The sequence below is a fragment of the Giraffa tippelskirchi genome, chromosome 4, assembly GCF_054371585.1.
Source record: "Giraffa tippelskirchi isolate mGirTip1 chromosome 4, T2T-mGirTip1v1.2.pri, whole genome shotgun sequence".
In the NCBI taxonomy this organism is placed as follows: Eukaryota; Metazoa; Chordata; class Mammalia; order Artiodactyla; family Giraffidae; genus Giraffa; species Giraffa tippelskirchi.
Window position 1 is genome coordinate 175914076 of NC_137278.1, and position 17830 is coordinate 175931905.

A 17830-nucleotide genomic window follows, 5' to 3' on the forward strand; every position below is an offset into this window, starting at 1 on the left:
AAATGGGGATAATATTTGTACTACTTTCCTCTTCAGATCAATGAGAAATCAGTCAGTCAATATTTGTAATAGGTCCTGTGTAACCCTGGGCAAGTCATATAGCTGGCTTCTTTTGGGCCTCAGTTTCGTGATCTATAACGTCAATATTATTCTTAATGCCGTTAGTTTTTAAGGAATTTGTTGTTTTTCTTATTTATTTATTTATTTTTCTTAGCACCAATGAAACACTTTTTGTTCTTTACAAATGAAGTCATGTAGTTCACCTCAAGTGTAGTGGGGATGCCCTGTCCACTTGGCTTCATCTTCTGGTTCCTATAAAATCTCGTGAGTCTAAACTCCAGGGTTATTTGAGTACAGTTTGAACTCTAGACAACTTTGAGACTACATGAAATTCTAAAAATCCATACTCTCTGTTGAAACCAGATGAAAATTATTAGGGTGAAAAAAAGTTTTGATAGGAAGCATAGGACAGACAGGACTGATACTGATTGTACTCATTCTGTTATTCTTGGTGCTTAATTCTTTTTGAAAATTAATTTGATTTGAACTAATCATTTGAAAATAAGGCATTGGGTGAGTCTTTTTAAAAAGGCCATGCAAAACTTTAAGAATCAGATTTCTTTTTTTCTAGTAATTTCGGTACATTTATTTTGAGTCACACAGACCTAGTTTCCAGCATGCCACTTCAGTGGTTATCTGGTCTTAAGCTAGGCATTTATTTATACTTCTGCAAACACCACTGCTTATCTGTAGAACTGAAGCTGTCCACTTTATAGGTCCATGATAAAGAATAAAGATTGTGGTATTTGTAGCATATCAGGCATAATGCTGGATGTATGGTTTTTATTTGATAAGGGAAGAAAGACTTTCAATTCCTACCTTTTGATTTTGAAAGTTTTACGTTCTTTAGTCGCATAGTCTATATAAGATTTATATAAACAGAGATTAATACTTTTTTCTGAGTTGTTTAGACTTCTTAGTTGTAAACTTGCCATTAAATTAAAGGATACTGTGTTAAAAACTTGTAAGTCAGAAAGACTTTTGGAATAATTACAAAATAGAATTTTTACTTTTGAAGAGCCTTTGTTTTGGCCAAATGAAATGCTATGCAAGTTCTAATTGACATATTCTGTATGAAGTCTAAGTTTTTCATAGATCAGTTGATTTTTATTGCTCATATTTTGTTGATCAATTAATAGGTTATAATGTTTCCTTTTCATTTTTCAGCAAATTGAGAATCAATATAAATATTACTGTTGCCATGAAGTGTCAATGTAAGTACATCTTTAACTTGATGAATGCATATATAAATTATGGTTTTAATAATTGCTAGTAAAAAGTAAAAAATACTGGTTGTTTTAACTTTATTTTCCCTTTATGATATTGTAAAATACTGTTGTAGTGCTATTTAAGAATGGAAATAAGAATATTTTTCTCCACAGCTTGTATTTTTTAAATTTCTTCTCCATGAAGAGATTTAATTTTACATTAGTATGACTAAAATGAAAGAAAATTAGAGGAAATTTTGATGAATCAAAGTTCTATTTTAGGTATATCCTGTTTGGAGGTATTTCTTGTTTGGAGTAGAAGTTTTTACACCCACCTTCCACAAACATATCCTATCACTGTTTCAATATACAACCCTTTACTTTTACTTTTGCACACAGATTCAAATCTTTTAAGTTAATGGTGGTGTTACTGTTTTCTGTTTTATTCACTGGCTTCACTTAATTATACTGGTAGAAGTGAAAAAAAGTTTTTATTCCAGATAGATACTGTTTGAATCAGTATTGCTTTCAGAAATGAGGATGCTTTTTCATCTTAAATTGTATGTTAAAGTACCGCTTGAAAAGTAGAGACCAAGAATTCAGTAATTCAGACAGAATTTTTTAAAGTTGTGAACTCATTATATCTAATTAAAGAGATTAATTTCTAAAAGATTTCATCTAAGAACAACCTTAAATCTGTTTCCCTTTTCCATTTATATTTTCTTATGTTAGTTGTTTTAAGATAAAAGAAATATTTTGTATCTAAACCATTGAGTTAGTGTTAATACTGAATATTTTGCTTTATTGTAGATGTTTTAATACCATTAAAATTTTACCCTTTTCAAAATAAATTTTCCCTATTTGTTGACTTTTTAAATGTCATCAATAGCTTTGCCTTAAGATTTTTTTAATCTCTAAAAATAATTCTTGTAATTAATATTTGTTAGCAGCCATTTAATACTGTGATTAGTTTATTGCCAGTGTTTGCAAAGCTCTTTAGTTCAGTTAAGTTTATACTGTGAGATTCCAAGTCATCTTTCTTATTTAAAAATTAGAAAAAGCATTATTAATTTTTAGAGTTATTTCCACTGAAACTATATAATACTACTGTTTTAACATGAATAAATAAGCAGTATAAGAAAGTAATCCTACATATTTGTGAGTTTTCTATTATTCATCTTAATTTATTAGTTTATATCACATAAAGTTTGGTTCTGAACATAGAATATAAAACTTCTAATTTTTTTATGCAGATGTTGGAGCAGATGTATTGGATCTAGCAGAAACAATGGTTGCATCTGCAGATGGTCTAGTTTATGAACCAGTAAGTTTGATTCACATGTCGTTTTCAGTAGTATGCTTTGAGGAATTTTTCCCTTGAAAACAGTTTTGATATTTGCTTTTAGTTTTGTCTGAGCTAGTTTTTTAAAAATATATTTTCTTAATTCAGAAGTCATGTATGGCAATGTAAATCAGCTATACCTCACTAAAAAATAAAACAAGAAAATAAAAGTGATACATATTCTTTGTAAACATTTAGGGGAAGAAAAAAGTTATATTTGATACTAAAGCCTTGAGATAACTATTGTTAGCATTCTGGATAAGCCTGTATAACAATAACCTTGTACTTATTTGATGTTTTTTGTTAATTCTTCCTAACAGTTTCCTTGTCTCTTTTATACAGTTGCTAGAGGGATGACATTCCTTTTTTTCTGATGATTTAGAAATTCTGTGTCCTATTTGTATTCTTCTTTTATCAAATTTAAGTCCTTAGAAATGTCTGAGCTGTATTTCTCATGTAATCAAGAATGAAGCAGTATCTAAGAGGAGAATTTTATATGCAATTACTTTTTTCACCTGCTTTTACACCTCCATTTCCCAGACCCCGTGAAATACTGACATTGTCTTATAGTTTTCATCGCACAAGTTGTGTGTAATAAAATTAATTTATCATAAGACACCAGCACATTACAGGGGCAGGTAATAACAGGTCCTGATCAGAACCATGCCTAAGGAAGCTTTGGAGAAGAAAGTACAGAATTCCCAGCTAGTTTGCCTGCTGACTACTCTGTTGGCTTTGTGGTACTTATGTTTACTCATACATTCTTGAGTTGTTTTGCTTACCATTGACAGTTGTGAACTCTCTATAAACAAAATTGGAAAGTGAAGACTAAAGGTGATGGAGGATTAGAAGTAACTGAATATGTGGAGGAGAAAAAAAAGGAAGCCCTTAGGTTAGTTTTGATTGCCAAGTTATCTTTAGTTTATAGCAATAAAATGTATTTATGCCTTTTCACACACACTTTTTAAATAAAGTTTTCTAAAGAAAAAGTAACTTGTTAGTGCCACTCTGAACCTCTCTACTTCGTAACTCCTCTACTCCACTGAAAAAATTGGTATCATGGTAATTTTTAATGAGGTTAGTTACCTTGCAAATTCAGATACCATATTATTGTATACTATTATCTGGAAGTTTAGATGGTGATTATTGTCAGGCACGTTCACATTTCATACTATTTTAGGAATAATTCTTCAACTTTCACTGTGTTTTACTGCCTTTATTTTCTACTCTTTGTTTATTTTTATCATTTTATAAGGGACTTTTTGTGACTTCTTTATCACAGAAAGAATATTGGGATGGACATGTACACTCTGCTATATTTAAAATGGATAAACAACAAGCTCCTACCATATAACACAGGGAACTCTACTCAACATTATGTGGCAGCCTGGTTGGGAGGGGAGTGTGGGGGAGAATGGATACATGTGTATGTATGGCTGAGTCCCTTTGCTGTCCACCTGAAACTATCAGAACATTGTTAATTGGCTATAGTCCAGTATAAAATAAATCTTTTTTTTAAGTGTGGATTATGTTTTATGAAATTGGCTATAGTCCAGTATAAAATAAATCTTTTTTTTAAGTGTGGATTATGTTTTATGACAGACTGCCATTCTGTCATTCCGTTCTTCATACATGTATAAGGATAGAATTCTTGCTTTATGATACTTTGCATTCAAAACTTGGTAAACATTCCTTTATTGCCTTCTGGCACAATATTTTATTCCTTGTAGGGAATGTATTTATCTACTTACATGCTTTTTTTTCTTTATTTTTGAAATTCAAATATTTATCCTTATATCCAAATGTAGATCTCCTTTAGTTGTTGTTCTCCTTTAGTTGGCTTCTGGAGGTATTGTGATCTGAATTTTCAAGTCTTTTTTTGGTTGTTGGTTTGCTTTAAAGATGTTCAGAATAATACTTTTACTTCTGCTTTTAAAGATTCTTTATCAAATGATGTTGACTTTCCTGGAGTGGTTCTCAATATTTTATCAACTTCTGCTTAAGATGCATATTTTGAACTTTGCCTCTGACTTCTGTATCAGTCTTTTTTTTCAGTGCCTTCATTATGTTTTAAAATTTAGTGATTATACTTCCTACCTCTAATATATTGCAGATCACTCTTTTTTTTTTATCTTCATGATGTTAAATCTCATTGAGAAATAATTAGAAAACTTTTCTTCTTCTTTTTAGAAATGGTATCATAGAGGAAAATTAGGCTTTGGACCTCAAATTGACCACTTCCTTCAAATTAATGAATCTTTTTTGTCTATGTTCTTGTTCTTCTTTTGGATGGGAAAATGAATGGCCAAATAACTGATTGAGAGTTGAAGTAGACTGGTATGTCAGTTCCCTTTTCCTCCCCACCCCCACATTATTTTCCAGACCTAAATGAAACAAGAAGGATATATAGTTTAGATATGCTGTGTTTCTTCTAAGTAAAATTAAAGCTTCAGATGTTTTTGAAAAGAAAGGAAGAAGTCACACTGGGTTCAGGATGACAGAGTGGTTCACTAGGGCACCACGGTATTTCTTTCCATGTTTATTTTTTGATAGGTTAAATTTAGCTAGGGTAATTCCTTTTTTCTTTTAACTGGTGTGACTGTCCTCATTAGCAGGCAGCTGTGGCAGTAATTTTGCTTAATTTATATTACTGTCCAGGTCACATATAAGCTGGGAATAATACTGCTGTGGAATGCAGTCTCTGGCATTGATCAAACTCTTATAAGTGTTCTTAGGATGGATGCTGTCTCTTCCTCAAGTGTGTTATTGTCTTTTATCACCTGTTTCCCCTGTTACTGTGAATTGGCAATTTAATTGCTGCTTACATGAACTTTTCTTGTCTCATTAAATTAATTATGTGTTGGGCTGTTTTCTCAATTTAGTCTCCCTTGTATGCTGTCTTGCATAAATTTTTAAAAGTTTCTTTGAACATTGTGAGTATTGAGGAAACATCATCTTGAGCTTATCCTCTGAAATTTATTTATGCTATTTTCTAGCAGTTTCTCCATATTCTGAGTGTCTGTCACTCTTCACATGTATTAAGTCTCTGATTTTTTTTTCATGTATATTTTTTCTGGATAGCTTGTCTCTATAGCTAGATGCTAAACTCCTGAGAAGAAATTCCTTGATTTTTTCTTTTTATATAGCTCACAAAATGTAAATCATAACGCATTACAGATATTAGACTCTGATGGATATGTTAGAATTATATAATTGTGGCAAGATCATTGATTATTCCATTGTAACAGTTTCTGCCAATTTCTTTCAATCATTTGTAAATAGGAGTTTTATTTTAACTGTCATATAATAAAAGTCATGTCTTAGTCATAAAGCTAGAAACTTAAAAATGTGTATACTTCTTATATGTATACTTAAAAATTGTATACTTTTTATCAGTAATTTTTAAAATGTTTAACGATATTTCTGGTAAGTATTCACTCCCTTGTCCTAATTTTTATTAAAATATTTGAGAATAATTATTAATGTGAAATTATTTGAGATAATTTTTACTTGTTTTTAAATTTTCACTCGTTCTTTTAATATGCAGTCTGAATATAAAAACTTAATTCTAATAATTTTATAAGCTTCTAAACCATGATCACATTATGCCATGTGATAGCTGTTATTTATTTAAAGAAAAGAACCATTTTTAAGGATGTGAGAAAGTGAGAAATCTGAGAATTAGGCTTATGCACTGACCCTTACTACCTGTGATTTTGAAAAAAGTTTTTAACCTTTTGAGTTCTTTTTTATATATAAAAGAATAATAACAAACTCACAAGGTTGTTATGAAGATTGAGATAATAATTTAAGTAGCATGTGGCCTAGCACAAAGCCACTCTGTGGTTCTTTACCTGCTCTGTTAATCACTATGTTGAGCAGTTTGGGGATACCAAAGGAAAAATTGCATAGTCCCTGCTATCAGTAGTTTTATTCACAAAGTAACTGGGGAGCAGGTGCATGTAGCCTCATCTCTTTGCCTTGGTGTATTTTTCAGATGTTAGCATTTTCTCTGTGTGCCATGGTGTGAAAAGGTTGCAAGAGGAGTAACAAAAGTAATTTCATTGTAATCAGAAAGAAGGGGGCAATTTAACCTGGAACAAATGGTGTATAGAATTCAGGCTGAGTTTAGGGTCACAGTTACAGGAGAGGAAGGCTCTAGGTTAACATAATTAAATAACCAAAGGCACAGAGTTAGAGTTGTTTGATGGAATGAGGGGTTAAAGACCAAGGATTTGTAGACAGAGTAGTAGGTTAGGGCATGATTATGGAGGCATCATTAATAATAATGATTTAGAATGTAGAATTAATATGCCTAGTTATGAATTGTCTTTATAAATATCAAAGGTGGACTTGCTATTGGAAAATTAAATCGTAGGTATTGCCACAAACCATGAGAAGCTTGCCTTTTTCCCTCTGAGTCTACAAAATAACAAAATTTGTTTTTGAATTGATGAATATAGTGCCTAGATAACATTTCTTGAATTATTCTTTTTTGGTTAATACATTTGGGAATTACAGTGACATTGTTTAGCTCATAAAATACCATGACAGGAACATAGGCTTTGGATGCTTGAACACTATACTTAAGCTGTATGTTTTTTTCATTTCTTCTTCTTTTTTAAATGGTTAAGTTTCTTGCTGGCATCATTTGAATGATTTTAAGCCCTAAATTACCATTTTGTACATGTGGTAGATTGCATTGTATCCATTCTTATAAATGTAGGTTTCTATAACAGGAAAATATTTGCAATTAGTAAAATTTCTGTATACTACTTTTGAGTAGAAGTATCATATATTTAAATTTATTAGTTTGACTTATGGAAGATTAAATGTAAATTATGAATACTTGTTTTTAATGGCACTATAAATTTGTTCCTTGCTCAAAGAAAATTGTTTTAAATTATGATATTAAAGCTGGGAGAAATTGACAGTTCTAGTGATTATGTTTTGCTTTATTTCAGGCAATATTTGATCTTTCACCACAGCAAAGAGAGTGGCAGAGGTAATAAGTAAACAAAGTATTGTGGTTCATAGAAATCTAGATCTTGCTTTGTTTATTTTGTCTACTGTGAATTATTTAGATTCCTCTAGGCATTTGTTTGAATGAAATATTAGCAGAATATAGTATATAATACAGTCTTTACCATTTCAAAAGTTTTATCCAATCTTTGGAAAGTCATATCTTTTCTCTAATCCACTTTGAATCATAAATACATTTTATTTTACATTTAAAATTGTATTATCTATTTAAATATGTTTAAAAGCATATATGCTCAAATTTGAATATAAAGGATATTAAGTGAAAATAGAAGCCTCCTCATCATTCTCTAAACCTAGTACCACTGCTGCTGCTGCTGCTAAGTCACTTCAGTCATGTCTGACTCTGTGCGACCCCATAGACGGCAGCCCACCAGGCTCCCCCGTCTCTGGGATTCTCCAGACAAGAACACTGGAGTGGGTTGCCATTTCCTTCTCCAGTGCATGAAAGTGAAAAGTGAAAGTGAAGTCGCTCAGTCGTGTCCGACTCTCAGTGACCCCATGGACTGAGCCTACCAGTCTCCTCCGTCCATGGGATTTTCCAGGCAAGAGTACTGGAGTGGGGTGCCATTGCCTTCTCCCCCTAGTACCACTGACGAGTGCTAATAACCAGTTTTCTGCATGTGGCCGTATTTGCTTATGTTACTTTTTTCTTAATACAAATGGGGTCATTTTGTACATCAGTTTTATAACTTGCTTTTTCCAACCTAACCTTATATTTTGGACATCTTCCCACTTAAGTATATACAGTGGTATATTTTATTGACAAACTATAGTAATTTTTGGATACTTATCAATGGGCGTTTAGATTGCTTACAGGTTGCTAAATCAATGCTCAGTGAAAATTCTTGAATCTAATTTCTCATGTGAATATATGTATATATTCCTTATGTACTTGTGTGAATATATGTATATAAAATTTCTAGAAATGAAATTTCTCTTTTAGAGAATATTTAATGTTTTGATAAGTTGGCACACAAGGAAAAAACATTTGTAATGATGAGGTGGTGGTTGTTAATTAAACTTATTGTGGTAATCATTTCACAGTATATATGTTTATACCTTAATCTTATACAATGTTATATGCCAGTTATATCTCAGTAAGATTGGTAAAAAATTTTGATAGATAATGCCAAATATCTTCCCCAAATAGTTTCATTTATACTCCACAACTATGTGAGAGTACTTGTTTCTTGAACTTCCCCAACAGTGGGTATAATCAGACTTTTTTTTTTTTTTTAATTTTTGCCATTTTGATGGGTGAAAACTGGTATTGCACTTTTAAATTAGCATTTCTTTATAAATAAGCTGAATATCTTTGAATTTTTTTTTTCCTGTTTGTATTTTTGTATGAAACTTCTTTTTCATGCCATATGCCCATTTTGCTTGGTCATTGGGTTTCTTCTTACTACCGTTAAAGAGTTCTTTGTATATTAAAGAAATTACTTTTTTGTTGTAACTGGTTACTACATACCCTCTCTGTCCTTTCTTTTTGGTTTCTAGGCTGTCTTGTGTTTAAAAAGGCATTAACTAATTTAAGATTATTAAAAATAAATTTTTTTACTCATCCTTTTCTTTCTTTCTAGTCCCTAAGTATTGGTTCATTTCAAATGCCTTTCTCTTTTAATTTCCACTTTCATTGTTTGGAGAGATTTTAAAATTAAAGTTGAAACAAATGTAGTTGAACAAAATAACTTAATATTAGGTGTCTCTGGACTCTAGTCCTTTTAGTAGAGAGCTGTCCAGGAATGAAATGTATTACTTTATTCTAGAAATGTTAAATTGTAAGTCTGCTTTCATCTGGAATTTTATTCAGTGTTCAAAACTAGTAATAAGTGAGAGACGAGATTATGTTTTTACTATTAAAATTATAAATATGTTCCAGCGTACAGTTTTCTATTTTCCATCATAGTACACTTTTTCATATCCCTTCATCTATGGAATATTAGCTTGGATGTTTACTGGCCTATTTGAGGCACACACACACACACATACATACATATGGTTTGTTGTCATCAAGCTCAGGTATTTACTGGCCTATTTGAGGCGCGCGCACACACACACGTACACATACATACATATGGTTTGTTGTCATCAAGCTCTTTTCCAGGCACTAAGGCTCTTTTCCAGGCACTAAAAGTTGAACTCTGGAAATATATGACATGCAAAAATATGAAGGTTTCAATTTCTGCTAGCATTAGATATAAAGTTTTTGAGTCTCTGTACATACATATATCTAAAGATGGAATCTGACCTCTTGAAGCTTCCTAAATTATTGTGTTCTACTTCCAAACAAATATTTATGAATGGACTAGAGATGCCTAAGGCCTAACAATCTGAGTAATGTGCATACCAAAATGTTCTTTACCTACAGAATTTGCTAAAAGATATTTAAGTTTTCTTTCAGTTGTTCTGCTTTCTTAAATATTTAGAATCCCTACTAATCTTTTTCCTGAAGTAGTAAATCTCAAACTCTGGACATAGCCTTCCTGATTACAGCTATTTATTTCTACTGATTTTACAGTGTAAAAATGACCTTTTATTTTAACTAGGCCTGTTTTACCAGTGTCCTTAGTGGGTGATGCATATGTATTTTATCTTTATCTCTCACTTGCCCTTCTAGAAAATGTTTATTATTATATCATGATAGGATGTAAAGTATATTCTGATTTATATTTGCTTCTTCAGGTGCTTGTTTGTTTATAATTTTTCAAAATTATTTATGTATGTTTATATATGTTTAAAAACTTTTTATGAGTATTTTTAGGTTCACAGCAAATTTGAGTGAAAACTATAGAGTTCCCAAATATCCCCTGTCCCTTCATATGAATGGCCTCCACCATTATCAGTATCCTACACCAGAGTGGTACATTTCTTCCAGTTAGTGCACCAATATGAATACATCCTTATTGCCCAGAGTCCGAAGTTTACATTAGAGTTCACTCTTAGAAATGTACATTCTGAGTTTGAACAGATACATAATGACATATACCCACCGTTATAGTACCTGTATTTTTGCTGCTCTGAAATCTTGTTTTGTCTGTTCACCCTTCCTTCCCCTCTGGGTTATAAATTTTGTACTAGCTGAGTTTGAGCTCTAATATAGATGACTTTGGATGTTAGTTATATAAAGGTATAGAGTTAAAGGAGGTAAAATAGGATTATATCTAAAGATACAAAGTTGTGGCTGAAAATGGTAGAAATAGAAGCAATACTTTTATTCTTGGTCTTGTTTTTCAGAATAAGTAATTTCATGAGTTATTGTAAATGTAAGAATTTAGTTTAAAAAAAAGTCTTCAGGCAACTCTGTTTTATTTTGGCTAAGTATATTTAAAAAGAAAATCTAAGCATCAGTTCTCAAATGTATACTAAGCTTTCTATAGTCCTGTATCTTATATGCTGATACTCTTTTTAAACATTATAGGTAGAAAGTAATGTTTTGTTTAGAATGGTCATGTCATAGAATAAAGTTCAGGTTACTTTGGGAAAGGCAGATACCAGGTGATGTTAAATTTCACCGTGGCCTGGTTTGTACTTAGAATTGGATGCTCATGTTGTGGATTTATACCCCAGTCATCTCCACTTTTCAGTTCAGTCGCTCAGTTGTGTCTGACTCTTTGCAGCCCCGTAGACTGAAGCATGCCAGGCTGCTTCCCTATCCATCACGAACTCCTGGAGCTCACTCAAATTCATGTCCTTTGAGTCAGTGATCCCTTCCAACCTTGTCCCCTTCTCCTGCCTTCAGTCTTTCCCACCATCGGGGTCTTTCCAGTTAGTCAGCTCTTCGCAACAGGTGGCCAAAGTATTGGAGCTGCAGCTTCAGCATCAGTCCTTCCAAGGAATATTCAGGACTGATTTCCTTTAGGATTGACTAGTGTGATCTCCTTGCAGTCCAAGGGACTCTCAAGAGTCTTCTCCAACACCATGGTTCAAAAGCATCAATTCTTTGGTGCCCAGCTTTCTTTATAGTCCAACTTTCACATCCGTGCATGACTACTGGAAAAACCATAGCTTTGAATAAACAGATGTTTGTCAGTAAAGTAATGTCTCTGCTTTTTAATATGCTGTCTAGGTAGGTCATAGCTTTTCTTCCAAGGAGCAAGCGTCTTCTAATTTCATGGTTACAGTCACCATCTGCAATGATTTTGGAGCCCAAGGAAAGAAAGTCTTTTCACTGTTCCCATTGTTTCCCTATCTATTTTCCATGAAGTGATGGGACCAGATGCCATGATCTTAGTTTTCTGAATGTTGAGTTTTAAGCCAACTTTTTCACTCTCCTCTTTCACTTTCATCAAGAGGCTCTTCAGTTCCTCTTTCCGTTCTGCCATAAGCGTGGTTTCATCTGCATATCTGAGGTTATTGATATTTCTCCCAGCAATCTTGATTCGAGCTTGTGCTTCATCCAGCCCAGAATTTCACATGATGTACTCTGCATGTAAGTTAAATAAGCAAGGTGACAACATACAGCCGTGACATACTCCTTTCCCAGTTTTGAACCAGTCCATTGTTCTGTGTCCAGTTCTAACTATTGCTTCTTGACCTGCATACAGATTTCTCAGGTGGCAGGTCAGGTGGTCTGTTATTCCCATCTCTTGAAGAATTTTCCACAATTTGCTGTGATCCACACAGTCAAAGGCATTAGCGTAGTCAATAAAGCAGAAGTAGATGTTCTTCTGGAATTCTCTTGCTTTTTCTATGGTCCAGTGTAGGTTGGCAATTTGATCTCTGGTTCTTTTGCTTTTTCTAAATCCAGCTTGAACATCTGAAAGTTCTCAGTACATGTACTATCGAAATGCAGCTTGGAGAATTTTGAGCATTACTTTGCTAGCGTGTGACATGAGTGCAGTTGTGCAGTAGTTTGAGCATTCTTTTGCATTGCCTTTCCTTTGTATTGAAATGAAAACTGACCTTTTCCAGTCCTGTGACGACTTATGAGTTTTCCAAATTTGTTGGCATATTGAGTGAAACACTTTCACAACATCATCTTTTAGGATTTGAAATAGCTCAACTGGAATTCCATCATCTCCCCTAGTTTTGTTCATAGTGATGCTTCCTAAGGCCCACTTGACTTCACATTCCAGGATGTCTGGCTCTAGGTGAGTGATCACACCATTGTGATTATCTGGGTCATGAAGATCTTTTTTGTATAGTTTTTTGTGTTCTTGCCACCTCTTCTTAATATCTTCTACCTCTGTTAGACTTCTGTCCTTTATTTTGGTCATCTTTGCATGAAATTGTTCCCTTGGTATCTGTAATTTTCTTGACGAGATCTCTAGTCTTTCCCATTCTATTGTTTTCCTCTATTTCTTTGCATTGATCACTTAGGAAAGCTTTCTTGATTCTCCTTGCTATTCTTTGGAACTCTGCATTCAGATGGATTTATGTTTTCTTTTCTCCTTTGCCTTTCACTTCTCTTCTTTGCTGAGCTATTTGTAAGGCCTTATCAGACAACCATTTTGCCTTTCTTTTTCTTGGGGATGGTTTTGATCACCACCTCCTGTACAGTGTTCTCCATCCAAAGTTCTTTAGGCACTATGCCTATCAGATCTAATCTCTTGAATCTATTTGTCAGTTCCACTGTTAGTTGCTCATTAGTGTCCGACTGTTTGTGACTCCATGGGCTGTAGCCCACCAGGCTCCTCAGTCCATGGGATTCTCCAGGCAAGAATATTGGAGTGGGTTGCCATGCCCTTCTCCAGGGAATCTTCCCGACCCAGGGATCGAACCTTTATCTCCTGCATTGCAGGCAGATTCTTTACCATCTGAGCCACAAATGAAGCCCCCAAATCTGTTATGTGACCCTGTATTTGTCCTGTTCTTTTTATCTATAAACTGTATTCAGTATCTGACAAAAGCTAATAATTTTGTGATTGCTGCATACTTGCATGAAGAATGAATTTAGATATTCAGATGAACAGAAAGTCTTTCTTGGTGGCCCTCATTCTGCCAGTGATGGACATGTAAACAGGATCCACACGTTCATTATTGGTAGAAATTAGACAGGCTTAGGGACCCCAGCTTTTAGACCACTAGCCACACTACCTCACTTTTCCTACTTTCCAGGAAGTGACCAAAGATTACTTGGAACTTTATTTTAGAATAAGTTTCTGTAATAATAAATATATGACTTAGCTAAGTCAACTAGCCATTGTTATTTTTCAAATACTGTTGACTTTCTCTTTGTGTCTTATTGTGTTTTTAAACTGTTGCTTGTTTGTTTTTTATTTAGGATGCTACAGCTGATTCAGAGTAGACTGCAAGAAGAACATTCACTTCAAGATGTGATATTTAAAAGTGCTTTTAAAAATGCATCAACAGCACTTCCACCAAGGTGAGATGTATATTTTAACTATTTATTAAGACTATTTATTAAGGATTTATGAGACAATTTATTAAGGATTTATTGTGATGTGATTTAGTAATGGTTTAATTCTCTGAATCTCATAGTTCTTAGAGAAAATATAATCATTCTGTATGATGAAGATGCCTTTTTAACTCTTAAATTTATGGCCTGTGATATTGATCAGGATTATCATAAATGATAATGTCTTATTTAATTTTTCTTTTATGTATGTATGGTATACCTTCATATAAAATTGTACTAAGTTTTAAGAACAAATTAATTGCATTTACCATTATGGTGCTGTATAAACTTTGGTTAGGAATTTCATGCTTTTATATTACGTTTGTCTCTTTTATAGACTAGAAGAGCTGATATTTGGAAACGCTATTATCATAAAGATGATTATTTAAATTTAAAACTGTATAGAGGTTTTACATTTGTTTAGGAAGAAAATGTTCTTATGTATATGAAGTTAAGTGTCATGCCTTTCCCTTAACCTCATTCTTTTTCCCATCCCTTCCTGTCTCTGAAAATACCAGAAACAAATGATGAAAGTGTCTTTGTTGGACTAATAATTCTTTACTTTTCATTTTTCTTCTCTTATTTAGATTTAGTGCTCTGATTAAATTTGAAGAACTATGAAATTCTAGATTTGTGTAAATATATATATAATAGTTGGGCTTTCCTGGTGGCTAAGGTAGTAAAATCTACCTGCAGTGCAAGAGACCTGGGTTCAATCCCTGGGTCAGGAAAATCCCCTGAAGAAGAAAATGACAACCCACTCCAGTATTCTTTCTTGGAGAATTCCATGGACAGAGGAGCCTGAGGGCTCCAGTCCATGGGGTTGCAAAGAGCCAGACACAATTGATCGATTAACACTTTCACTTACTTTTCACTTTCACATATAGTTTTTTTCATTTTTGTAGTTTTTTATAATAAATGTTTAGATTTCAAAAAACTGCTATTCTGCTTTTGACATTTAGAACATTACTTAAAAATCGATCTTTAGTTTTTTTCCTCTATAAAATTTTCTCACCAGTAAATGATAACTACTGACTATGCTGTAAGTAATCATAATGTATCTTGTTGTAACAGGGAAGATGATTCGTCACAACCTCCAGATGCTTGCAGAATTCATGGTCATCTGTATGTCAATAAAGTAGCAGGGAATTTTCACATAACTGTGGGCAAGTATGTTCTTTTCATTTGCTGAAAATACTTTAGACAAGTTGGCAGTTTGGTTAAAAGTCAAATCTTTGCTAATTGAATAATATCTAACAACTAAAGGATTCTTCGAATGTGTATTTTTGGTGTCTTCAGATTGTTTTGGTCTTCAGCCTCAGGATAGAGAAGACTACTGACTTTAATAACTTCTACTTTAAAACAAAAGGATAATAGTCATGTTATCTTTCATATATTGAAGTATAGAAGATGTAGATAAATGTGAATTAAAACCTTCAGCTTGCCAAGTGTTGGTAGCCAGAAAGCTCTTACTTAGACATTTTGTTAATCTGTTCATTTTGTTGGATGATATTAGGTTTTTTGTTTTTCCTTTCAGTGATTCTCATCAAAATGGAATCCCTAATTCAAGACAATATTTTGATGTAGGTAGAAATGTGTCTGGGATAAAGTTAAATTAGGTGAACGTTAATGAAAAATCTCAGACCACCTGCCTTTATGAACAGAACCCAGCACAGAAACTATCATATGGTAAACACCTGATAAATTTCTGAATAAATATAGATTCTCTGATTATCTCTTCCCTCTTTCTCTGCTTCTTTCCCTCCCTTCTCTCCTCCTAACTAAGTTTCAGAGCTGAACAGTTCTTCATTATAAAAAACATTTCTTGAGTATTTGCTACATGCAAAGTACCATGCTGCATACTATAGATGAAATAGTGAAAACCAGAGAAAGGGTTTGCCCTTATGATGCTGACATTCTATGAGAGAATCTGAACTTTAAACAGTGAATTACACTAATAATTACTTAATTATAGATGTATTGTAGCTATAAAGGAAAACTGTGGCTGATAAACTGTATAACAAGGTTGCTGTCTACTCTCCAAATCAATGGAGGCTTTATTGAAGAAAACCTTTGAACACTAATGGATGATTCAACATTTTATATGTAAAGCAGAGAATAGCATATAGGCTGAAGGAAAGGTCATAAAACAGGAAAGAGCAGGGCTGGATGAGATTTTTTTTCATGTACAGAGAAAACATTAGACTCCTGTGCAGAATTGTTTCAATGTTTACAGTGATCAGGTCAAGCATTGCTTTGTTTCTGTTATCCCACTCCTCTTAGCATTCATGTTTTGTTACTGTGGCTAGGAGCTATTCTCCCCATCCCCAACCTGTAGATGGAAACCTTAGAACTTCTTCGTATCATATAGTCCAACAGATAATTGTTGGCTCAAAGCAGTTTAGAAGGTTTTATTGCATCTCTGGATACAAACAATATCCTATTCCAAAATTAACTGAAAGAGGGAAACTGACAAATAGAGTAGGAAGCTCTGTATTTTGGCCTTTGCTCTTAATTTCATTAAGAACATTCTTAATTTCATCACAAATCTTTCTGGGTGATAATTCACATCTTCAGTAAGAGAGGTAAAATGGAAAATCATTTGGTTTATATCCTATCCATATCATATCTGGAATTTTGAAAATAAGGAATGCCAACTCTAAAGCCCGATTAAGCAAAATGTTCTCTCCCAGAAAAAATACCTGGATTCAAAAAAAAAAAACCACCTAGATTCCAAAAAAGTACTCAGTTACTACTATTATAATTTTAAGTTTGTTAGTACGTTTGTGAAAATTTGTTTTCTCTCGTGTTATGTAACTACATAACATTTTCAGTTTTGCATCTTGGCCCACAAAACCTAAAATATTTACTGTCTAGGTCTTTTCAGGTGGCTCAGTGTAATGAATCCACCTGCCAGTGCAAGAGACATGGGTTCAGTGTCTGGGTCAGGAAGATCCCTTGGAGAAGGAAATAGCAACCTACTCTAATATTTCTGCCTGGAAAATCCCATGGACAGAGAAATCTGGCAGGCTTCAGTCCATGAGGTCACAGAAGAGTTGGACATGACTTAGCAACTAAAACAATAACAACAACATTACAGAAAATGTTTGCTAACCCCCAGTTTATTGCATTGAGATGAATAGATTTAACTACTTAAATCATAGGTCAAGTATGTTACATTATTTAATACTAAGAAAATCATATAGCTTAGGAAAGAACCCCTTTCTGATTTTAATTCGTTGTGTATTTAAATGTTATTACTTTAATCTTTTTTCCCTCCTTTCAGGGCAATTCCACATCCCCGAGGTCATGCACACTTGGCAGCACTTGTCAACCATGACTGTAAGTAGTTTCTGAAATTTCTTTCTGTGAAGATATCCTCGGGAAAAGTTTGTTTTTAAATTTTTAGTGCAGGTGCAAGGTGGGGCTTTGAAAGTGGGCTGCTCTGAAAGAAATATCTACAGGAGAAAATAAATGATTGAACTTAATGACTAATCCATATTCTCTTGTCTTTAAGCTACCTATAATTCTATTTAGTCATAGCTCAGAAGTTTCTGAGGTTAGGGGAAGACCCTTGGTGTCCTTTATATCACTTAGTACACATTTCTGCTAAGTTTTACAGATAGTGAAGAGAATATATTTGAAGTTTCCATATGTAAATATAAATGGGGACATCTACGCACAGATATTCAAGTTAGTTTCATATAAATGTTATCATAAAATTTAGTTTTGAAAGTCTCTGCTGGAGAATAAAAACAAGTAATAAATTCCATAAAAAACAAATTTGGTCACATTTAGCAGTGATGTGTATTAAAA

The 17830-nt window shown here is 33.2% G+C and overlaps 1 protein-coding gene across 1 annotated transcript in view; it reads left to right on the forward strand.

The window, feature by feature from the left end:
- Positions 1-17830, forward strand: part of ERGIC2 (ERGIC and golgi 2) — a 40078-nt gene that overhangs the window by 11496 nt on the left and 10752 nt on the right. The window contains exons 4-9 of the mRNA XM_081591742.1: positions 1228-1274; positions 2522-2592; positions 7575-7615; positions 13880-13981; positions 15089-15184; positions 17301-17356. Of these exons, the coding sequence (XP_081447868.1) occupies positions 1228-1274; positions 2522-2592; positions 7575-7615; positions 13880-13981; positions 15089-15184; positions 17301-17356 (413 nt within the window). The remainder of the gene's footprint in view (positions 1-1227; positions 1275-2521; positions 2593-7574; positions 7616-13879; positions 13982-15088; positions 15185-17300; positions 17357-17830) is intronic.